The sequence below is a fragment of the Prinia subflava genome, chromosome 1 (assembly GCF_021018805.1).
Source record: "Prinia subflava isolate CZ2003 ecotype Zambia chromosome 1, Cam_Psub_1.2, whole genome shotgun sequence".
Classification (NCBI taxonomy): domain Eukaryota; kingdom Metazoa; phylum Chordata; class Aves; order Passeriformes; family Cisticolidae; genus Prinia; species Prinia subflava.
In genome coordinates, this window is record NC_086247.1 from 83,671,054 (window position 1) to 83,694,662 (window position 23,609).

At 40.0% G+C, this 23,609-nt stretch overlaps 2 protein-coding genes across 3 annotated transcripts; both read left to right on the forward strand.

Moving 5' to 3' along the window:
- The first annotated feature begins 668 nt into the window (after positions 1-668).
- Positions 669-8,712, forward strand: LOC134552387 (ovalbumin-like). Of its 2 annotated transcripts, none has more exons than XM_063401035.1 (8): positions 669-920; positions 1,930-2,110; positions 2,670-2,717; positions 4,003-4,131; positions 4,902-5,019; positions 5,799-5,941; positions 6,220-6,375; positions 7,091-8,712. In XM_063401035.1, the coding sequence occupies exons 2-8, from the start codon at positions 1,943-1,945 to the stop codon at positions 7,490-7,492; spliced, it is 1,164 nt and encodes a 387-aa protein (XP_063257105.1). In that variant the 5' UTR covers positions 669-920; positions 1,930-1,942; the 3' UTR covers positions 7,493-8,712. The 2 variants fall into 2 exon arrangements, with proteins under 2 accessions (XP_063257105.1, XP_063257097.1); XM_063401027.1 differs by having other exon boundaries at positions 674-920; positions 2,670-2,732.
- A 6,830-nt stretch (positions 8,713-15,542) lies between these two features.
- LOC134552399 (ovalbumin-related protein Y-like) lies at positions 15,543-21,859 on the forward strand. Its single transcript, XM_063401048.1, has 8 exons — positions 15,543-15,680; positions 16,729-16,906; positions 17,552-17,602; positions 18,193-18,321; positions 19,076-19,193; positions 19,429-19,571; positions 19,909-20,064; positions 20,791-21,859. Exons 2-8 carry the CDS (start codon positions 16,739-16,741, stop codon positions 21,190-21,192), a joined length of 1,167 nt encoding a protein of 388 aa, XP_063257118.1. The 5' UTR covers positions 15,543-15,680; positions 16,729-16,738; the 3' UTR covers positions 21,193-21,859.
- The last annotated feature ends 1,750 nt before the right edge of the window (positions 21,860-23,609 follow it).

Sequence of the window (23,609 nt, forward strand, 5' to 3'; positions counted from 1 at the left end):
AAATATGTAATTTCTGAGTGTTCCTCAAATCTCTTTCTCTTCCATGCCCATCTTCAGGCCTCTAAGTCATCTCAACATTGTTGCTTTAAATGTTGTCATCAAAATGAGGTTTTATCAGAATATGCTTTCTCCTCAGAACCCTTCTTCCCTCCTCCTGCACACCTATGCTGTAGACCTTCATAGTTTGGCCTCAGGTAAAATACTGTAGTCTCACCTAGGCAGAGAAATGGATGTCGCTGTGGTTTTAACAAGTACAAGCCATACACCACATCAGTCCCTGCACTCCAGGAATATATTTCTGCATTTTGTCAGATCCAAACACCTTTGACTCCTGAAAACAGAAAGTTTTGAGTTTGTTCTAACATGGAAAAAATCCATTTCAAACCCCTCTCAATAGAATGACCATCCTACAGCTGGCTTTGTTTGGAATGACATTATTTTGGCAAGGTCAGATGGGCACTGATCTTGAGGAACTTCCCTCTGTTCCACTGCATAGATGCTGCAGTGAGTTGTTGCACATCTACCAGACCTTTAAGAGTTAGCCCAGCACCCACCTCTCTCTTCATGGTTGGTGGGAGTGCTGTGTTAAGAGTGCTTCTAGCACTGACAGTGCCTCACCACTGAGAACAAGAGAAGGTTACAGCAAGAGCTTAAATAATTCATTTTAAAATCAGGTTTCACTTCAATAAATAAAAGTTGTCTTGCTGCAGATAGAATACCAGCTTATCATGGTCTGCTCAGTCTTTCAAGGTGCAATGAATCAAGAAGTCATGACAAAAGGCAGTGACTGAAAAGATGGTATCTTGAAGGCAACAGTGGGAGTGTCTCAAATTCTGCAATATATATCACCAACAGCTCAAGGAGCTGTTTAGGTTCAGCTGGCAAGCTGGATTATTGCATGCCTCTTTGAAGTTTGTGGGGTAAGTATTTCTCCAAGAAAATGTAATTTCTAATTTTTATTCTTTAAGATGGAAAAAAAATTTATCATGTTTAAGAACCTTAAGGTAAGTATAAGATAGAGATGTAAAAAGACATCATATACAGTAATTTTGCCTTGCCTTCTCAGTATATCTTATAATGTTTGACTGTCAAATACTTTACGTGTGCAAAATATGTGGCTTGTGCACCACAGCTTTGAGTAGAAATAGTTATTTTTCATTTAAAACCTATCATCACATTAAAACTATCTTTTTATAATTTTAATAACTGGGAATAAAGGCATTTCTCTTTTCTCAATCTCATTCCTTGACAAAACCCATATATTATGTACATATATTTATATATGTGTAGATATGCATATCTCTCTATATGTATGATTGTGCTAAAAAGCATCAGCAGAGATTAAATGTCTGAAACAGGACCACAGGAAACCCCTAAATTTATATGTCAGCATCTAAGCAGCTGTCTTACAGAACAATATACTCCTATTATTGCTATAAATTACAGAAAAGCAACCTCCAAATTTGTGGCTGGTTGTATGAAGCAACAGTAAGAAGTACACAAAGAGTGTAGTGAGTTGACTACATTTGATGTAAAGATCGAGAACAGCCACAGAAGAAATGGATATTAAGTTTGCATTGCCTCAAACATCATTCAGAGCCCTCTGGATGGCCATAGGGAAATTCATTCATTCAATGTTATATTTACCATATTGAAGAGTGGATGAAATTTTCTATTTCCTAAAAGGCAAATACAAGGTACTATTTTTCTGATAGTGTCTTGTTGAAAGAAAACAATCTTGTGTTTGTATGTAAATGGATCAGGAGTTACAATATTTCTAATGATTGCAGAATTTTTAGGCTTCACATCATTCACTGGTTCAGCATCACAAAACCAGCAATGAATTGGCACTTTCTGGGCTACTGGCAGTACTTTTTAAAACACGTGACACATTTCGTGACCATAAAGTCGTATTTCTGTTTGCTTTAGGTAACGTTTCACAATGGGCTCCATCAGTGCAGCAAATGCAGAATTTTGTTTTGATGTATTCAAAGAGGTAAAATTTCACCATCCCAATGACAACATCTTTTACTGCCCCCTGAGCATGATTGCAGCCTTGGCCATGGTCTACCTGGGAGCAAGAAATAACACCGAGTATCAGATGGAGAAGGTAAGTTACATCAATGGGTACCAACTCTCTTTGATCCCATTCCAAGAGGCAGCAGATTATCCATTTCTATCTTCCAAACCTGCCTAGCAAAAGAATGGCTTTCCAAATTCTGGAGCTAATTTTCACTTATTGCATTTCCCCATGAAGGGCAAGAACAGTCTTTGGTTTTCACCAAGAAAGAGCAGTTTTGGAGGATGGTTAAGGCAGGTCTCTTGCTTCAGCCTATATTATCTCAGAGACCTGATTCCTTCCAGGTGGAAAGGACAACTTGAGATGTACAAAAGATGAAGTGTTCAGAAAACTAGGCTCATAGTTATAAATACAATGCTATAAGGCTGTAGCTGATTTATGGACAATGCCATTAACTGGAAAAGAAGGGATCTAAGCTGAAGATCACAAGCTCAAATTTTCAGTGCGGTGCCTGGTTTAAAGCTCACATGAAATTTCTTCGTTCACCCATGTGCTAATCAGACTTGGTTAGTGAAAACCTACAGTTTTAGCACAAATATCAGTGACTGTCAGTGGACTTCACATACCTAATTTCTACCTTCAATTGCAGGTTCTTCACTTTGATAAAATTGCAGGACTTGGAAGCATCCAGACCAAGGTACAGAAATCTAAGGTACATTGATTTTTCTTTCACATCTTTTTTCTGAGAATAGACTGTTCTGCTTGTGTTTTTAGTAGTTTCAACACCTTGCCAAACCTTTGCTAATTCTCTTAATTTAAGATTTGTAAGTTAAAAAAAAAAAATACCACACACCACCAAATCCCAAAGAACAACAGCAACAAAACAAATGCCAAGCAACCAACCACCAACAAAAACAAAGGAACAAAAAAACCCCCAAAACAACAACAACCAAAAACACCACCAGAAAAACAAGACAGGCTGCACATATTGCAAGTAACAGGACAGGATAGGATGCTTTGGGCACCAGGAAACACTTTGGTGTAAATGAACTCCATACCTGCAAGTGCTGCTGGGGTACAGCACTTGAAAAGGTCTCAGCAGCTGAAGCCAGAGTACAATAGTCAGAGTTGCAGCTGGGACTCCAAAGTAGGACAGGAAGATGCTTCAGTAGAAAAGAGCCCAGAATCCTCAAAGGGTGGAAAGTAACCACACACTTACAAAGCTGCAGGGACTTTTCCAGCCTCCAATTCCCATTGCTAGCCCAAGATAAGCATGAGGGGTCCTAGTACCTTGATACCACCTGTATGCTTCTGCCCATGTTAATCTACTGCCTCTGTAAAGATAACAAAAGCCATGGAGCCTGGTCTGTCCCCATTCATTTGGGATCTAAAACACAAGGTGGGACTTAGAAAAAGATGAGGTTTGGGGTTTTTTTAAATAAAGGTAGTATCTAAAGCTAGAGTATTTAGAGACTCCTTAAGCATTCAGAAAGGAGCTGCTCAGCACATGTATTCTCAAAAAATAAAGCCCCACCTACTGTTTATCATTGTACAGTTTTTTAAAATGGTTTTAGCGTGTGTCACTGTTCTTGGGACTTGAGACAATACACCATTTCTTTGCTGTATTACAAAACACTTCCTGACTCCCTTGCCATCTGTCTCTCTTCTTCCATTTGCAGCTTCTGCAAAAAATGCAAGCAGCACCTGGGAATAAGAGGCTTTGTACCTATGGCAAGTCACCAATTTCAATAATTAACCACTAGAATGAGTGGCATCATAGGCTGTGAATCATTAGCTGCTCAGACGTTCAGTCTGAACGTCTTCCCATGTAACTCTTAGACTCTATTACATGTTCATTTGCAGATGTTCAAACACTGTGTATTATCTCCCATTATTTGTACCTTTGAAATAATCCCCTTTCTCATAAAATAACCTAATAGTTATACTTTTTTGTCTTCTTATCTCAACTTATAACAACTCAGTGTGGAAAGTCTGTGAATATCCACATACTGTTTAAAGAAATTCTCTCTGATATCACTGCACCAGAAGCCAATTATTCACTGCACATTGCCAACAGACTCTATGCTGAAAAGACAAGTCAGATCCTACCGGTAAGTGATCTCTTGCTAAACCCTGTAAAATTCTGTAATCCAGGAGGACTGGCCAGAGTAGGTGACCAGTTAATCCAGCAGTCCCTACAGGTGTGGATTTACATGGCTTTTCCCTTTGCCATGGCCCTGGCAACAGTCTAAATGGAAAGCAATTAGAGGCAAAAATATGGCCCTATTAAAAAAAAATGAATTGAGCAATAAACAAAGTTATTAGTAATATAACTTCTCACTCACCATTTGCTCCCCCAAAGCATTTCATTTTAATTGGTTGTTTGGGTTTTTTTAGAAAATAATTTGACTTTGGCATATTTCTTCATTTGAAAACTTATCTCAAAAAAAATTTGGAAAGTATCAAAATCATTCTTTGACATTTTCAAAGCAAAAGATACAAAGATTCTAAATCAAAGAAACTTCTTATTTTTAAAAATAATGAAAAATGCTTTAAAAAAAGAAAGTGGATTTAAAGATAGTATAACTGACTAAAATAAACCTGAAAGGAGGGGGTTTGAATCAGTCTTTATTTCAGAAATCCTTAAACATCTTTTAATATATGCTTTTAACTGGTCACATGGTAAAGATGTCAGATCTGAAATTATCATGAAACAAAATAATTTTTCTGGTTCAGCTTTAGCAAATTCTTTCAGGAAATAAGCAATGAGAACACTTCAACCATCACTATAAAAACTTTATTAGCCATAGGTTATTTCACTTTCATATTGTTTTTTAAAAGTTACTAGTTCACTGGCTACACTTAATTGGTGTCTTTACAGATCTACGTGAAATGTGTGAAGAAACTGTACAGATCTGGTCTAGAAATGGTCAACTTCAAAACAGCGCCAAATCAAGCCAGACAGCGCGTTAATTCCTGGGTGAAAAATCAGACAAAGGGTAAGTCGGACGAGATTATGAAATATACTTCACTCTGACCACTATATTATAGCAATTTCTGAGAAGATTAAACATTAGAGGAGAAATTTCCTCCTCCTGTCCCCATCAGTGGATATTTTCTGTTGAAAGGGATGACTCTATTGTACCTGTGGGCAGTGTGTGTTTCAAACACATCTGGCAAAGGCAGAGGTGCCAGAACATGCACACTTAATATGCACATTTTATATGCACACTTCTTGTGTCTGGAGAGATTAACTCATGCAAGGTTAGTCTCATCTTCTCTAGAATATTGGCATGTTTTTACAAGGATGTGCTGGATAAGTAAGAAGTGGTCTTCCAGGGAACAAAGTAATGCACCCTAAGCTGATAGTGGGAAATAAATGATTCAGAATCCTGTGTGCATTTATTGTGTTGAAGTGGGAGGAAAAACCTAGAGTGAATTGTGAGCAACAAACACATTGAGAAAGAGAAAATCTCTGTTGGTTCCTCCCTCTCCCTTTCCTTCTTTCTATATAAATATTTCTTTTTCCCAAGCATTTCTGGTTAGAAATGTTCCTGGGAATCTATAACACCCTTGAAGCTACCTGTCTTCTTGCATAAATGTCTGGCCAGATGCCAGTCTTTCAGTGCATTATTAAATCATCCTCACGAACCTTAATTCCATGTGCAGACTTTTGGAGAAGGAAAAGTCAAGTGAAGAAGCACTATATTGATTGATTTGTAAAATGCAAGACCACTGCTATAAAACTTACCACTCTGTACCCTACTTCTTCTTAAAGGACAGATCCAGGATTTCCTTGAACCAAGCTCTGTTAATCCTCAGACTGCGCTGGTCCTTGTGAATGCCATTTACTTCAAAGGGATATGGAAGACTGCGTTTAAAGAAGAACACACTGAGGAAGTGCCCTTCAATGTGACAGAGGTGGGGGGCACAGACACAGCTTCAGGCCAGATGTGTATTTGTTGTATTTACAGTTCTGCTTCATTGGCTGGGTGATTTACCTGGGTGCCTCACTGTCAGATTTATGGTAGCTGTGTCTGACAGAGCAATCCAGCAGATAAAACAAAAATGGAGACACAGGTTTTCTCCAAAGGCAGCATGATTGAAGACTGAGTCCTGTCCTGTCAAAGGGCTTGTACATTTTTCTGACCAAAGAAAAAGATTGCTCACACATCACCTCACATTTTTTGTTTTTGCAGCAAGAGAGCAGACCTGTGCAAATGATGCATCAGAACGGCACCTTCAGAGTAGCAAGAGTGGCTGAAGACAAAATTAAGGTCCTGGAGCTTCCGTATACCGGTGGAGAGCTGAGCCTGTGGGTGTTGCTGCCTGATAACATCTCTGGCCTGGCACAGGTATGGCTCTGGCAGGGCAAGCAGAAGAGTGATGATTTCAGTGGGGCTTGGCTGCTGTCAGACCTTTTGCTGTCCATTGACATCCCAGCTGCCCCCTCCCCGGCTTTGCTGGGCAGGCAGGGGAGCACAAAATCTGTCTAGATGATCAGGCAGAGCCTCTTAGGAGAATCCTGAGCTCAGTTTTATAAAATGAAGGTAAAGTAGTGTAGTGCTGCTGCAGCCCTGCAGAAGAGGATGCACTTAAGGGCAGTGTTGTAAAATTACCTATCTGTATCAACACAGTCTAAAATATATGAACAATTACTTCTATTTCAGTAATATTTTCAAAATATAAAGTAGAAATGTTACAGATGTAGAAGAGTTTGAATTTTTTAGGTTTTATCAACTGTGGGTAAATTTTCATGGCCTTGTTTTTGCAATCTTTCACAAGCTGACTAATTTGCTAGGCTGTGAAACTGTTGGGTTGTGGCTTATGAAGCACAAGATTTTTGGACAAAGGAGGATATGTTAATTTGGTAAAGAACTGAATAAAATGAGAGTGACACAAGCAGTACTGGAGAGGCAATTAATAAAACATCAGAAGGATGCCAAAATGATGAGCTTCAGGAACCATTCAGGTTGAGGTTTTACTTTTATGATAGCCTTGACAGAAATGAATGGTAGGAGGGAGTTGGATTTGCATCCCAGGCATTTCATTCCCTGCCTCTCTTCGCAGCTTGAGAACAAAATCAGTTTTGAAAAACTTGCAGAGTGGACCAGTTCCAAGGTGCTGGAAAAGAAGAGGGTGAAAGTGTACCTCCCACGCATGAAGATTGAGGAGAAATATAACCTCACATCTGTCTTGACATCCTTGGGTATGACCGACCTGTTCAGCCCCTCGGCCAACCTCTCTGGCATCTCCTCAGCACAGAGCCTGAGGGTATCTGAGGCCATCCACGAGGCATACATGGAAGTCACTGAAGAGGGCACCGAGGAGATTGGGTCAGCAGATGACACAGAAGACATCCAACATTCCTCTGAGCCTGTAGAGTTTAGGGCTGACCACCCGTTCCTTTTCTTGGTTAAACACAGTCCAAGCAACCTGATCCTCTTCTTTGGTAGATATTGTTCTCCCTAAAGAGAAAAGGGCTGGAAATAATGCTTGCCTACCCCTAAGAAATACACCCCCTTTACTCTAATATTATATTATAATCTCATCTCTCCAATACTTTCTGCAAGTGAAAAGGCTACTCTAAGTCATGCCCTTTCCTGAAGCTTCCATAACAAAGACACACCTGCAGGTGAGGAAACAACAGCAAGTATCTTTGCTCCTTTCCCTTCTCAGACTGGTTTTGGTATTGGTTGAGCCAAGCAAAGACTAAGACCACAGAGAATAGAGGCCCTCACAGGCCAGGAAGGGGTCAAATGATTTGCACTTGAAGAAGTAGTTGCAGACAGGGCTCCAAGTCTTTGGTATTCCATTATGTGGAAAGCCATGGGCTATGCTCCAAAACACTGGCTTTGAGATCCCCAGTCTGGAGGAGATGCTTGTGGACAAGATTCTTCTGTGCAGGGTATTAATTGGTGCCTATGTAATTTTTTTTTTTTTTTACTTATCTGTTGGGAAATTGTGCACATATCTACTATGACCAGAGCTGTCCTCTCATCATGAGTACCTCATGTAATACTGAATTTATTTCAGAGGTTCTCCAAAGTAATGGAGAGTTTCTCTTCCACTTCAGAATGTTCAAAGAGATCTAACTTTGTCTAGGTACAGTTATATCTTGTCACGGAATATAGATTTGAAAACTGAAACACATCCGTGTTATCCGTGTCATCTGGATATACACAACTCAGAACTGCCAAGCAAAAGAGTTGTCTGAATTCCTGTTTAAAACATTCTAAGTCACTTCATATTTGAGGACATTTTGATTTTTGTGAAAAATCCTATAAGTGATGTTAAAGAATCTGATTTCTCCATGGGAGATTTGTGAAAAAACACAACTTCCAAAATAATGCCTGTCTCTGTTGATCTTGCTTAGCAAGTAAACTTCAATTTGTTCCTGGAAAACTCTCAGTTGTTCAAAACTCAAGAACATTATTATTCCATGAATGTAGCTGGTCTTCCTTGTTCCTATGGTAGTTCAAGAGAACATCTCTTGCTTTCAAGAAATAAAAAGAATTCTAATTTTCTTTGTCTTTTGTTCCTATGTGTCCACTAGCATCTCCAAATATGGATCTGCTGGCACAATATTACGACCTGTTTTCATTTTAATCATATATTACTGTTTTTGATGCACATAATTGATTTTTTCCTTCTTAACACAATAAAAAAATAACAAATTCTTGTCATGAAAATATGTGAATTTTCTTAATTTTCTGGATGACTAACCCTTAAAATAATATTACATTGGTAACTGTTTTGAGCAAAATGGGATTTAGTACAAAATCCTCCAGTTTTTAGAATGAATAAAGTATGTAGATATGAAGTTTCCTACCCATTCATGAAATAAATGAATGCACACATCTAGAATTTGATTCCTCTCTGTAATACTGTTTACCAAGAAATAGCCCAGAGAAATGTTAACTTGTTCTTATGTATTTTTCAATACAATTCCAATGGGTATTAAAGACACACTATTAGTGAGATAAATATCTCAAGGAAAAACTATTCCAGCAACTCTGCTATTTGAGATGATGAAATCATCTAAAAATCATATAACTCAAAGGGCATACCTAAGAAATAATAAGTAGATGGACAAGTCTTTGGCAAAGCATTTCCCCACAGAGAGTTTTGAGAGGAGGTACTCTGTCATTAACATCAGCTATTCCAATAACAAGGGGAAGGGAAACCCTGAATGTACATATAGTCCGGGCAATAAGCTGCTGGAGAGCAACCCCACGGACAGGGCCCTGGGAGTCCTGGTCAGTAGAAAGTTGAACATGAGCCAGCAGTGCCCTGGCAGCCAGGAGGATCAAGTGTGTCCTGGAGGGCACCAGGCACAGCATGGCCAGGTGGGCAACGGAGGGGATTGTCCTGTTCTGCTCTGCACTGGGGCAGCCTCACCTCCAGTGCTGGGGACAGTTTTGGGTGCCACAATATAAAAAAGACAGTGAACTATTGGGGAGCATCCAAAGGAGGCCTGTGAGGATGGTAAAGGGCCTTGAGGGGAAGCAATAGAAGGAGCAGCTGAGATCTTGGTTTGTTCAGCCTGGAGAAAAAGAGATTGAGGAGGGACTTCAGTGGAGTCTACAGCTTCCTCAGGTAGGAAGCAGAGGACCAGGAACTCGCCTCCTCTCTGGTGACTTGTAACAGGCCCTGAGGGAAAATCGGGAATTTGTGTCAGGGTAGGCTTAGGTTAGATACTAGGAAAAGGTTCTTCACCCAGAGGGTGTTTGGGTGCTGGAACAGGCTCCCCAGGGTCCACAGCACCAGCCTGACAGAGTTCAAAAAGTGTTTGGACAATGATTTGGGGTACATGCTGTGATTCTTGGGGCTGTCAGATGCAGTGTCAGAAGTTGGACTTCATGATCCTGATGGGTCCCTTCTAACTCAGGACATTCTATGATTCTATTTCCACATTTACATATAGTGTGGTATAATAAAAGCAGATCTGTAGAGGAAAGAAGGTGGTACAGCCTGTCTGACATCCACATTATTTGAATACCATCAGGATGTTTGTGATATAGACTCAGTTGTTTTTCAGTGATAAGGATACCTATTTTACTGAGTACATTTTAATTCTTTTCCTTTAGAAATTAAATCAGTGGTCTAAACTGTTCAAAGAGATGAAAGTTTCAACATCTCAAGACTTGCCATAAGCAGTTCGATCACTTTCACCATCTCTTGTAGCCAGAAACACTTGATCCAATCTGTTAAATTTAAAAGCCTGTACACTTAAACAACGAGAAGACTTCAAAAGGGTTACATTTGAAAACTTTTCTTCCTTTGAGTATTAAACTGGAAAGTGCTTAAAGTACAAAGATATGCCTCAGTGACCAATGTTGATTCCTGGACAACAATAATGGTCAAAATGAAGGAATGAGAAAGAAGCAAAGGGGCCATGAGACTCAGAGGCAAGTACAAAGCTTCCCCTTTCCAAAAAGAAAAGACAGGAGGCAGTAATACGTGCAAATTTAGAAATACTGTACCAAACCTGTAACTTGCTTTAGTATTTACTTTTAACAATATTAAAATACTCCAAAAGTTTTTCAAAAGGCAAAAATGAATAAACCTTGAAAATGTCCTTGTTGTGACTGGCATTTTTGTCACAGCTCTCCAAATCATTTTCTGAAAAACTGAGACCCTTTTTCTCTTACAGACTGCTGTGCAGTACCAGAAATAAGGCTTAGCATATAGCAAGACAAAAGCTGAAACCTTCTGCATCTAGTGGCACAAATTGCACCCCTCCACAAGCACAGAGACATCCAAGGCTCTGCCACTATGAAACAACACTTCTCTCTGTACAGCATGGAAACAATGCTTGTCTGTGAAATGTGCCACACAGTCCCATTCCAAGTGCCTCATCCACACCACTGTACTTTCTTTGCATCTTAATGTGCAATAACCCTGCTCTCTCCATCTCCCTCGAGTTCTTCCTCTAGATAATATGCAAGCAGAGAACAGCTGAGACTGGAAGTGGCCTCTGCTGATCTGCTATTCCAAGCTCCCCCTTTCAATCAGGGTCAGCTACAGCAAGTTACTTGGGATCTTGTCCTTCTGAGTTTTGAATATTTCTAAGGATAGAAACTCCATAGTCTCTTCCAGTCTCTTCCAGCAACCTGGATTTATCTCCCTATCCAAAGAAAATGTATTTTCTTATGTTTAAATGTAATTCCTGCTATTTCAGGTTCTGTCTCTTCTCTCTTACCTGTTCACAGGTGAAAGTCCAGCTCCATCTTCTTTTTACCCTCCCATCAAGAAGGTTATGCACATGGATAAAATCCCCCTACACTTTCTCCTCTCCAGGATAACAAGTCCCATGTCCCTGAGTCTCTCCTTTCATGACAGATACTTTAATCACTTAATCATCTTCTATGGTCCTGCTCCAGTACATCCCCATCTCTGGTAATGGAAATCCCAGAGCCATACTGAGCATTCCATCTGTGGTCCCACCAGTGCTGAGCAGAGGGCAGGAAAGCCTCCCTTTACCTGCTGGCACTGCTTTTTCTAGGCTTCAAGGCATCCCCTCGTGCTGTTGATTTTATTTGCCACAAGGACACATTGCTGACTCACAGTCAACTTGGTGTCTGCCAGGCTTCCCAGTTCTTTTTCGTAAAGCCAACATGATGGCATGGACCCTTGTGCAGTGACATTTCTCCTTTTCTGCAGCAGTCTTTTCTTGTAGGAGACATGTCAGGAATATTGTCTAGAATCTCAGTAGGCTGCTATTCAGAGGAGAGGAAGGCTTTGTGGAAGGATGCCTGTGTCAAAACAAACCAAGAGATTAATTTCTCCTATTTTGTGTAAAAGAAAAGTGTTGTTTTTCTTGGGAGTATGTGCTGAGATAAAGGACATGCTAGGCAGACTTCCAGTGAGTGATGGGAGGTAATGTAACAGGCATGGTGACACTGGCAGGGTTAGTCACAGCCTGCCAAAACAGGCTTTTCTGTGGAGAGGGATGCTGGTAACTCAGCTCCCATGTGGCACAGCCAGTTAACTGTGGTGCCAGTGGCAGTGGCCATCTCTCCTGCCCTGTGTGTATGCTGGGCATGTGTGCTCTAAGGCCCTCGTTACCCTGTTGCCTCCTTAAGAGCCAGTGAGTTAGGCCTACACAGTGTCACCCTGGCTGCTGGCTGATTCCACAGACTTGAGGGATGAATAAGGGACTTCACGGGTTCTGTGCTGACTGCAAAAAGCACAGCTGTGTGTGCTGTACAGCTACAGACCCTGGAGTTGTGTGCACTGCTAAGCAGATGCAGCAGGGGTGAGCAACTTGTGACCAAATCCATCACAGGATCCTCCTGAAGATGCCTTCACTGGAGAAATTCACTCTGCCAAGCCTGAGGTATGCACAGCCCTGTCACAGCCTGTGACTGACCAAGGCAGCACTCCAAGCAAAGATGCCCAGCACTTCAGGATGGCACAGCGCTGTCAATGAAAGATACCAGGTGGACTAAGAGCTCCTGTCTGAAGCAGCTTGGCCAGACCCCTAAAGTTCCTTCAGACTGGGGAAAGAACACAGTCCTACAGGACAACTGAGAGAGAAACCATCATTGATTTGCTATACCACCAAGGCCTGCAGTGACAGCTAACTGAACAATCACTGGCACTCACTCTGAGCAAGACAAACATGAAACAATCAAAATGCTCCTTCCACTGACAAAAGAACAGCAGCAGGGATGCGAACTAAATCTTGAGCTCTGCGTGGAGTGTTGTGATTGGGTGAGAGGCTTTGGTCTGTGAGCTGACCTGGACTTCATATCCTTTTGCAAAGGTCCAGATGTCCAAGAGTCTGTTGGTTTAGGGACAGCACCACAATGAAATGCCTGGCAGAGGAAAGGGTGACCGAGCCTTAGCTGACCTCTTCCTTGGGACAAGCATTGTCAAACAAGGATATGTGGATAAACACATCCTTTTGTGTTTGTGCTGCATTACACAGCTGTGCTGGACAGGGAAATACATTATCTTTTCTCTGAGGAAGCATTTCAACTACAGCAAGGTTTGCTTAACCTCACTTGCCTTCATGACAGATGTAAAGTTCCCCAGTTCACTAGGCACTACCTCTCATATTCTTACAATTCTGTGCTGATAGCTGATCATAATCAAGATTTTTATTTATTTGTGAATTGATTTTGTTGCCTCTGCAGCTTGATTTACATTAATCTTCATTTGACCAAAAAACCAAGATATTCTAACAAAAACAGTAACCTGGGTTGTGCATTAACAAACTTCTCAAGGCTGCCTCTTCTCTACTGTAAACCAAAAAAATCTCTTTCATTAGTGAGTATATTCAACACAGAAATATTTTGCTAACAACACTAATGCTGTGAGCTGGCTGTTACAAAACAGCTGTACCAACTCATGGGACATCTTTGCAGCTACCAAGTGACAGGCTGTCTATGTTGATACAAATGTGATTCAGGTAGGTGGTGCATCAGTGCCAAGGTGGCTCACACACGGTGAGTTGGAGCACACCACCAGACAATTCGATTGTCAAGGAAAAAGACTCAAGGCATATTCAAATGTTAGAAGTGACAGGGACAAACATATTGTCTAATCCTTTGCCTTCTGAGCTGTCAAGTATATTGCAATGGACTGTGGCCACGATGTAGAAGGCAGGTTGAACAGAAACAAGGCAGTCCCAAGATGGAAAGGCAGAAGGAGCAGCTGCAGGAACAGCCTGCAGTCTAGGGAGCTCTCCCAGCTGTGCAGTTGATGGTGCACCCTACACAGCCACATGCACTCATTTGACAGGTTGTCCTCCAGCAAGGTGGGACCCTTTTCAGCTAAATGGGACTCACAACAGTGGTGTCCAGCTTACACACTGCTCCTGTGAGAGAATATCTCATTCTACTTGCAGTAGATCTGCAGTGACAAGCCACCCAAACGAGTCAAGGTCTAAAGATCTTTCCTCAAAAGCCCTGTTCCTGCATTACAAGGGTTGTAGTAGACTGGCCTGGATCATGCACTGTACCATGTAAAGTAACAGTGTGATGTAAATGCACCAGTCCAGACTGAGCTCTTCATGGCTCCTATTGCATGAGCAACTTCAGCTGAATGGGACTATGAAGAACTGTACTAGAGAGAAAGGCAGGGATCCTTCAGAGGTTTTCCTCTTGCACAGACCACTAAAAGGGTTAAAAAGTCCACCTCTAGTCTCCTGAGGCATAATTTGTTCTAGACAATTTCAGAGCCATTTCGTGTATTGACTTTGGATTTCTGTTTTAAAATTACGTGGCATTTAAGAGGTCAAAGCAAGCAGTTTCTTTTATTGTCTGTCCATTCTTTTATTTCAAAGGAATTATGCAACTGGTTTCTGCTTGCTATTGTATATTATGACTGTCTTGCAGACCATGAATGTTTCTTCAGCTGGTTTGTTCAGCTGATGTGCCATGAAGTTGCTTGTGGAAGAATGTAAGAATGGTCTTGTAAGAATGGTCTCTGTATGTACAAAAGGCACATTTTGAACCTAGCATCTGGTGCTGTGACCTGTGGAAAAGAACAGCACACCTTAAACTACCCTTCAAAATTATAGTGATGACTTCAAATCCTTTTCTGGTAGCATCTGACTAGGATCTAAATATCCTGATGCCTGAATTTAAAAAGTTACAGAAATCTTGTCTTTCTTATTTTCTGAACTTCTCTTTCCCCAACACATTTTTCATTAGTTCTGTAATTCTTTCCCATGTAGATGCACTGAAATTGCCTTTGAAATTAATTTATATTCCCAAAATACTCTCACTGAGGGTTTTGTTCCATTGATGAGCTGCACAGACTGTGACTGTGTCTGAGTTCCTTGAGCTAGATTGCTCTGGAATAAAAAACTGTGCTCTGTAAAAGTGTGCTCTATGTCTGTGGTTTTTTACAATACAGCAAGGGACACCAGGCAAATATATTCAACTTCTTGCAGAAAAAGCTACATAAATTTATTGAATTCAGCAATAAACATTGAAAGGATGTGCTCTTTCTTATGTTCCTTGGTGCCAAATTTTCTCCATTCCTTTGGAAGAGCTATGGATTCTGGTGGGAAGATAGATTGGTGATACTGGTATTCCAGCCAAAAATAGGAGAAAAGTTGCAATAAATACAGCCCCGCAGATGCTGATTTCACCAAAATTTGTGAGTTCACAGAATGGTGATTCTGAGATGGATCTGGCCTGTCAGTATTCAAGATAGAAAAATATTAAGGAAAATAAGACAAAAATCCTTACAGACATTCTGCAAGACTGAATTCCTCACAATTCTTTTTTAATTTCACAAGTTATGTTACATTATTTGCTGCCATAACCAAATCATACTTACTAGTCAAGTTCCAATGAGTAGCTTTTATCATTATTTTTCTTCAGTCTTTTTAATGTTCTTCTGTCTTTTCTACAAGGTTTCATGTGCTATGATGAGTAAATCTTCATTTTTGGAAACTTTAAGTTAAAATACTTTCATTCAGGCTTTTTGGGGTTTTTTTTGTTTCAAAGAATGGACTTATTCCAAGTAAAAGTTTATGTCTGACACTGAGCTCCATCCATCACTTTATTGGGTAAACACAGAGCAGGCAGCATGGGGCGTGTCACAAAATAACACGAGATATATTTCTAGGGGTTTGTCAAGTCTGCCCCAAGTACAGCTGAGAAGCTGTGCTATACCTTTCCCTGGTGAATCTGATAAGGTAAGCATTTATTTCAATTATGATTTAGGTTCTAATCTGCAAGATAAAAACCAGTTGTCTTTTACAATACTTATAATCGTATTGATGTAACCTCATGTTTGTGGCCTTCAATATCAGTTGAAGAAATTAATTATCACAGGATGCCTTCTGCAGTAACCTTACCTACCTTCAGATGTATCCTCTGTATTATTTTGCTGTTTCAGAGTCTGTCATGCATAAAGTCAAAGTATTTGTGTTTATGAATTATAGCTTTGTTTACTAACTCTTCCAAGATGAAAAGCTGGTGATAAATTACACGAGACTTTCTTCCTCTATTCTTTTATTTTTCATTTAGTATTAAAAGACAAAATTGAATTTGTTTAAATTCCAGGGTTTATGTAAGAGATTCTCTTGAAGGAAATGCAGAATGTTCAAATGATCCCATCATTCTACAGCTCTGTGTTATCTTTAATAGTTACATTTTCAAAGATAAATGACAACAAAAAGACCCCCATGCCTAAAATATAATAGTAAGTAGAATAGGTAAATAATAAAAAAATCCACCTTAAATCACCTATATAACCAGTTCAATTTAGAAAGAGAATGAGCATCCCTTCTATCGGGGAAGAGTTAGATGCATTGTTGTCCAAATCATCTCACATTAAGAGATCACTGTCACATGAAGATCTTGATTCCATAGGGACGTGATACATGGCGGAGTACCCTGGATTTTGTTCTCTAGTAGCTGCACAGAGAAACAAATGGCTTGAAGATGCTTGAGACCTTAAGTTATAAGTGATATAAGCTCTATACTGTTGCATTAGTCTTCAAAGTACTGTATTTTCTAATCAGTTTTCTTCTTTCAGCAGTCTATGCACAACTGGCAGATGTCCAGCACTTTGCTCAAGAATCCAAAAGCATCTCTGCCTTCTAAATCCACACCACTGGATTCTGTTTGCTGAAAAAACCCTGTGCACTAAGTTTGAGGTTCATGTGCACTGAATTTTTTGCCTTACAATTGACCTATTTCACCACAGTAAGTCAGACTCTTTCTGTTTCCTTCAAACAGGGATTCCACAATGGCCTCCATCAGTGCAGCAAGTGCAGAATTTTGTTTTGATATGTTCAAAGAGGTGAAATTTCACCGCAGCAATGACAATGTGCTCCTTTCCTCCTTGAGCATGCTTTCAACCCTGGCCCTGGTGTATATGGGAGCAAGGGGTAAGACTCAATCCCAGATGGAGAAGGTAAGTTACTCACACGAGGGTAAAGTGACCTCTACCTGCGCTATTTGTTCTGTCTAAGTAACATCACTGAAAAATATTATTCACTGATGAGGCTCTCACCTGTTTCAATGCACAAGAACTAAGCCAAAGTCACAAAATAGAGAACTGAATCAAGAGTTATATGTAGAAAATCCTAATTAAAAAGGTATATTTTCAATAAAACAGGTTGTTGACTTTAACATAAAAAAAAGTCTCAAGGAGAATAGCAAAATAGATTACCAGTCAGGCAATTTTAAGGTTTTTAAATTTTGACAAGGTCTAAATAATGTAATCAGATTTCCTTTTTTAATATATATAAAAGATAAATCCCAGAAATGCAGGAAGACAGTATTTTTAGCAATACATACTATGTAACTCAAATAATTTCTAGTCATTCACTAGAAAAAAATATCATCTAAGCAAAGAGTAGTATTTACAGTTTACAGGAAGGTCACAGAGGGTATAGACCAGTTGCAAGCTCATCTGTAAATTTTTAGTTAATCTATTTTCTCAGCATTTTTTTTTCTGAGCCAACAGGTTTTTTTACACAGGCAAATACACAAATCTCAAATTCACGCTATTTTTGGTCATGCTTCTCATTTCTACCACTGGTATTTTCTCTTGCAGGTTCTTCATTTTGACAATGTTACAGGAGATGGAGACATTTCTGACTCCCAGGTAGAGAAATAACTTAATCTTCCTTCCTGTCTTATTTTCTCCTCAGAACAAAAGTAGAAGTTTTCTGCCTCTCCTCCTGGCAGTTGCAGACCCTGACCTACAGTAATGGCCTAAACCCAAGGGGATCTGTGGAGGGAAGAAAGGAGGGTGTGATTTACCTGTTTTTAAACAAACATAGAAAGACAGCAGGCTGCTTATCTTGCACCAGAACAAGTAATGGTGTGGGGAGAATGCTTTGGGCACCAGGGTGTCTTTCCAGGAAAGTGCTGCTGGGGGATGACTGAAGAGGGCTCAGTACCTAGAGCCAGGGTACAGCAGTTGGATTTTCAGTTGGGCAGGAAGACGCTGAGCACAGAAGTCTCAGTGACAGGAACTCAACTGCAACTTTTAAAAAGCACATTTCAGGAACTTGTCTTGACAAGGATGTACTTGCCAGTTCAATGCACCACCACCACAGCACTGGCTGCCCCAAAGGTGACAGTCTGTGGGGGAAGATTGCCCTGTAGCATCACTTTTAACTGAAAGGGACAATACTTTAGGATGTTACTTCCTTACACAATCTATCTTCTTTTTTCATGTCATCACCTCAGTGTGGCACTCCTGAGTACATCCACAAAACACTCAAGGATCTTCTCTCAGACATCAGCAGGCAAAATGCTACTCACTCTCTCAGGATTGCTGACAGACTCTATATTGAAAAAACATACCCTATTCTCCAGGTGAGTTATATTGTGAACTGACTTCCATGAGATTTCCTGTAATACTTAGTGACTCTGCCCAAGTGACTTTGCATCACCAACAGTAGCCCAGTCTCTGTTGATGAAGAGGTGCGTGTGAGCCATGAGGAGAACTGGCACAGAATGAGTTTGGACCTTTCTGCGCCTGTTAGATGAAGGCAAAAGGTATAATGGCATAAAATATGCCTATATGGCAAATCACAGAGAGTAATCAAGATTGCTGTTATTTACTAGAAAAATGGCTTTTAATGAAAAATGTAACTTTTAATGGAAATTAAATAAATTTATTACTTGAAATAATGAAAACTGAAATTGTCAGTTTTCATAGTGAGAGGAAGCTTCACTTTTGAAATCTAAGAATGTGAGAACACAATATTCAAAACCCTAATGAGTGAACACAAAGAGAAGGAGACAAACATTGTGTCTTAGAAATTTTTGTTAAAATAAAACTGTTTTGATAAAACAAAGGAAATATATCAAAACTTTATTTTAGAACACTGTCTCATCAAAAAGCACCAAACCTATATATGTGAAGCAGTCATTCTTCTACAGCTTTAAGATTCTGTTACAGGAAGACAGATGTGACTGAGATGTACAGTGTCTGACATGTTCAAATCCAGGAGTAAACACTCACTGTTCCTTAAAACATTCTGGTTTATTTCACAAATCTTATGTTACACATCCATATAATTCAAAGCTCTCATCAGTCTGACAACTGTAACCCTTCTGCTTATAGGAATACATAAAGTGTGCAAAGAAATTCTACAGAGCAGAGCTGGAAGAAGTTGACTTCAAAACAGCTGCAGAGGAAGCAAGACGGCTTATCAATTCCTGGGTGGAGAAAGAGACAAATGGTAAGGACTGAAAAATGTGTAGCAGGTATTTTCCCTCACCTACCATAAACTATATCCTTGTCTTCCTCTCCCCATAATCTCTAGAAAAGGTGGGTCAAACAAGTTTGGTTGCTTATTGTTATGAAAATGAAACTCGACAAAGCAGAAATCCCCACTCTCACTCTAACATCACAGATATTTGTGCACACCAGAGGAGCTGCATCTTACCCCTCTCTGACCTGTCTCTTTCTTAAAGGACGGATCCAAGATTTGCTCGTGTCAGACTCCGTTGATCTGGATACTGTGCTGGTCATTGTGAACGTCATTTACTTCAGAGGGATATGGAAAACGCCATTTAAGGAAGAAGACACTCGGGAAGAGCCTTTCAATGTGACCGAGGTAGGAGGGCACAGACACAGCTCTGGCCAGGGCAGCTGTTGGCTCACACAGCCAACAGTCTGGGTGTTACAAATACCTGTCACAGGTTGGGTGATACAGCTGAGTCCATCATGGTCAGTGCCTGGGCCTAAAGCCAAGTAGTGTTTTCAAGATCTCTGTTTGACCAGGCTTCCAGGCCACAAAAGAAGGCAAGAGAGGAAAATGGAGACACAGGTCTTCTCCAAAGGCAGCATGATTGAAGATGGAGTCCTGTCCTGTCAAAGGGCTTGTACACTTTTCTGACCAAAGAAAAAGATTGCTCACACATCACATCATCTCACATTTTTTGTTTTTGCAGCAAGAGAGCAGACCTGTGCAAATGATGCATCAGAACGGCACCTTCAGAGTAGCAAGAGTGGCTGAAGACAAAATTAAGGTCCTGGAGCTTCCGTATACCAGTGGAGAGATGAGTCTGTTGGTGCTGCTGCCTGATGACATCTCTGGCCTGGCACAGGTATGGCCCTGGCAGGGCAAGCAGAAGAGTGACAACTTCAATGGGGCTTGGCTGCTGTGCTGGGCAGGCAGAGGAGCACAAAATCTGTCCAGGTGCTCAGGAAGAGCCTCTTAGGAGGGTCCTGAGCTCAGTTTTATACAATGAAGGTAAAGCAGTGTAGTGCTGCTGTAGCCCTGCAGAGGAGGATGTTGCTATATGCACCCATCTCCATCAGGTATCAGAAGCAGGCAAGGGAGCAGGATTTTTATCACTGTGAGTGATTTAAAATGTTTGCTAAAGAAGAAAAATTTATCCTGCAGGAAATAAAAAAAATCAAAGTGATGAAGAAAGCATTTGAAGAGCTGGCTAAAAGGAAAATGAGAAAAGTAATGTTAGGAAGGAATAAAGCTGAGGAAAGGGATCAACAAAATATCTTCCAAGAGGAACAGTTCTAAGGCCAATTTGATTTGATGTTTTCACAAACTGTATTTTTACAAAAAGAACTTGATCTGATGAAGAAATTTTCAGATGAAAAAGGTTTGAGGAACTTCCTCAACATGGACAAATGATACTGGCTCCATAGTCAGGAGGAAGCATACAGGATAAACAAGTGCATTTAAGAACAAGTATCAATTCTATTGTGTGTATAAAGTAAATGGAAAATGCCAGTATTAGGTGGTAAAAACACAGCTTTAAAGGCCATTGAACTTCTGTCTCAGAGATTTCATTCCCTGCCTCTCTTCGCAGCTTGAGAACAAAATCAGCTATGAAAAACTCATGGAGTGGACCAGTCCGAAGGTGCTGGAAAAGAAGAGGGTGAAAGTGTACCTCCCACGCATGAAGATTGTGGAGAAATATAACCTCACATCTGTCTTGACATCCTTGGGTATGACCGACCTGTTCAGCCCCTCGGCCAACCTCTCTGGCATCTCCTCAGCACAGAGCCTGAGGGTATCTGAGGCCATCCACGAGGCATACATGGAAGTCACTGAAGAGGGCACCGAGGCAGGGGGCTCAGAGGTTGTGACTGGGGACATCCAACATTCCTCTGAGCCTGTAGAGTTTAGGGCTGACCGCCCATTCCTTTTCTTGGTTAAACACAATCCAAGCGACATGATCCTCCTCTTTGGTAAATATTGTTCTCCCTAAGAAGAAAAAGGGCTGGAAATGATGCTTGCCTACCCCTAAGAAACATACTCCCTTTACTCTAGTACTGTAGTATAATCTCATCTCTTCATTATCTCTAAGTGGGAAGCCTTCAATATCTAGGGAGATATTCCTGAAGAAGTGTGTGCCTTTTCAGATCTTTGGGTGCAGATATTTCTGCTTACACGAGTTGTACTTAGGACTTATATCCAGGAATAAATGAGAACTTCAAGAGGTAGCTTAGAAGTATTTTCCATTGTGATTGAATAACTTAAGATTCAGGACCAGTGTTTTGATTCTTGTGAGAAATTCTGACACTGATATCGAGAGTCTGGTTTTTCTATAGGAGTTCTCTGAAGAAACCACAGCTTTTATAATAATCCTGTTCCTTCCTGTTGAACTCAGTGGGCAACCATCCTTGAATTGATGCCTGACAACCTGCAGACAAAGTTCTTAATTTCAGCAAGTCATTCTTCTTTGAGTAAAGCAATTGTGCTTCTTTGTGCTGCATGTACTGTAAGGCTACATTTCTTCTTAAATCACCATCTCCAAACACAACACCTTCCTGACTGATACAATTTCCCATCTTCATTCCTGTGATATGTCATTGACTTTGTGAATGTCAATTGTTGTCCTTCTATTTATTCTAATAAAAGCATTGCAAACTAAACATGTCTCTACATCTTCTGGGTTACTGCACCACACAACCAAAATATGTGATATAGTGGGTTGTGGTTATTGATAGAATGTGTTTAGACTAGGATTTAGATACTGTTTTTAAAACCAGAATGTACCCACATATGAAGTCATTAAAAAGATTAATATATTTTTTCTAAAATTCTGAGTTTAAGCAAGACAAGCCCTACAGCTCCTATTTTTACCTTGCACTCATCTCCAACTGACATATCAAATAACTCAGTTTTTTAATTTGCTACTGTATTTCCAGATAGTTTTAAAAGATTTCCTCTGATTGCCCTCAGTAAATACACTGAGGTGATGCCTAAGAGATACAACTTCAAAAACACAAGAAAAGCATTTTTCTTAAAAGGCGGGCTGTTTCAGCTGCCTAATATCCACAAGAGCTGTGAGTGGAAATCTTTATTACTGCCTTTTGATAACATAATCCCCTAGAGATATTATTTTCTCCTTCAGAGTCTTTAGGGGGAAGGTTCTTCAGGTTGCAGTTTATCCAATTGAAAGGCTTGTTAGTGTTAATCACTTACTTAAGCAGTCTTCGTTCTGCTGCCATTCATGTGCAGAACTGCAAATCACAATACTTAAAAGTGCTTAAAAAAGGCAGACACTTGGCAGCATTTGGAGCCGTCTCAAACATTTTCAAAGTAAGTATTAAATATAATTTGAAATGGTGATGCTGACTACAGGGAAACACATCTTGGCTGCTATGAAGCTTATGGAAGAACTGCAAATACTGGTTTTCCTGAGAGGGTTATAAGAGATTAGATATGGTTAACAGACATATTCAAGTAAAAATGTATTCTTATTTATGCAATTTCAAGGTTACTATGCATATCATGTTCTGCTTCCCTTAAAACCTGAGGCAGTAAAGAGAGTTTTGCTACAACTAAAACGAAAAAGAAAAAGGCAGGCTTTATAAAATACTGTTCTAAAAAGAAGAGGGTGAAAGTTAATAAAGAATTATAGATCTGTTATTATACTGAAACAAGCATATCTGTCACTCTGCACTTTCTAGGTACAATGAAAAGAAAATTAATATTTATTGAATTACATAACATGAATATAAAAAATAACTATTCTCTTGTTTAATTGTTCCTTTGCTTGATTATTATTTTAAAGAGAGAAATGGAGGAAATCAATAGTAGTGAAATGAAAATTGATGAGAGGGTAAATGGTTTCCTAAAACTACATATGAGAGAGGTCCACCTAATGTCCTCAGAGTGAAACAGAACTATTTGACTCATTGTACATTGAGCCATTAGGTGTCACTAGGGATACAAAATGATGCCTCAAGTCTTCTGACAGAGAGACATCTGTTGAAAACTAGGTCTGGGAGCTTAACATAGGTTCCAATTCTGTTGTTAATTTTTGTGCAAGCAGATGATTATGATCAATATACTGAAAATGTAAACCAGTGGCACTGAGCTTGAAACGCAATCATTTTTGAAGAAAAAGACAGAAATATTATTTGGTGAATGTTCAGAGGCACTTTAAGATGTCTGTGTCCTGGAAAAAATATCATGGTCAAATACTGTCGAATGGATAGAGCCTTTTTGTTTATGAAAGAGAAACTATCCTGTAAATAGGCTAAAATGAGAGGTGAAAGTGCAGATTCAGCAAGGCTGGATAAGATCCATACCCCTGTATCAATGGCTGGGCCCAGTACTGCGCCTGTGCATTGCTGGTTTGGGCTGGCAGGACCTGCTGCAAAGGCAGTGCCATGG

What these genes read in the sequence shown, in the direction of transcription:
- LOC134552387 (XM_063401027.1), top strand. Translation starts at nt 1,943, where the DNA reads ATGGGCTCCATCAGTGCAGCAAATGCAGAATTTTGTTTTGATGTATTC. An exon ending in CCAAGGTACAGAAATCTAAG is followed by an intron (nt 2,733 to 4,002) that starts GTACATTGATTT and finishes ATAACAACTCAG; the next exon opens with TGTGGAAAGTCTGTGAATAT. An exon ending in TGCCCTTCAATGTGACAGAG is followed by an intron (nt 5,942 to 6,219) that starts GTGGGGGGCACA and finishes TTGTTTTTGCAG; the next exon opens with CAAGAGAGCAGACCTGTGCA.
- LOC134552399 (XM_063401048.1), top strand. Translation starts at nt 16,739, where the DNA reads ATGGCCTCCATCAGTGCAGCAAGTGCAGAATTTTGTTTTGATATGTTC. An exon ending in CTCAATCCCAGATGGAGAAG is followed by an intron (nt 16,907 to 17,551) that starts GTAAGTTACTCA and finishes TTTCTCTTGCAG; the next exon opens with GTTCTTCATTTTGACAATGT. An exon ending in AGCCTTTCAATGTGACCGAG is followed by an intron (nt 19,572 to 19,908) that starts GTAGGAGGGCAC and finishes TTGTTTTTGCAG; the next exon opens with CAAGAGAGCAGACCTGTGCA.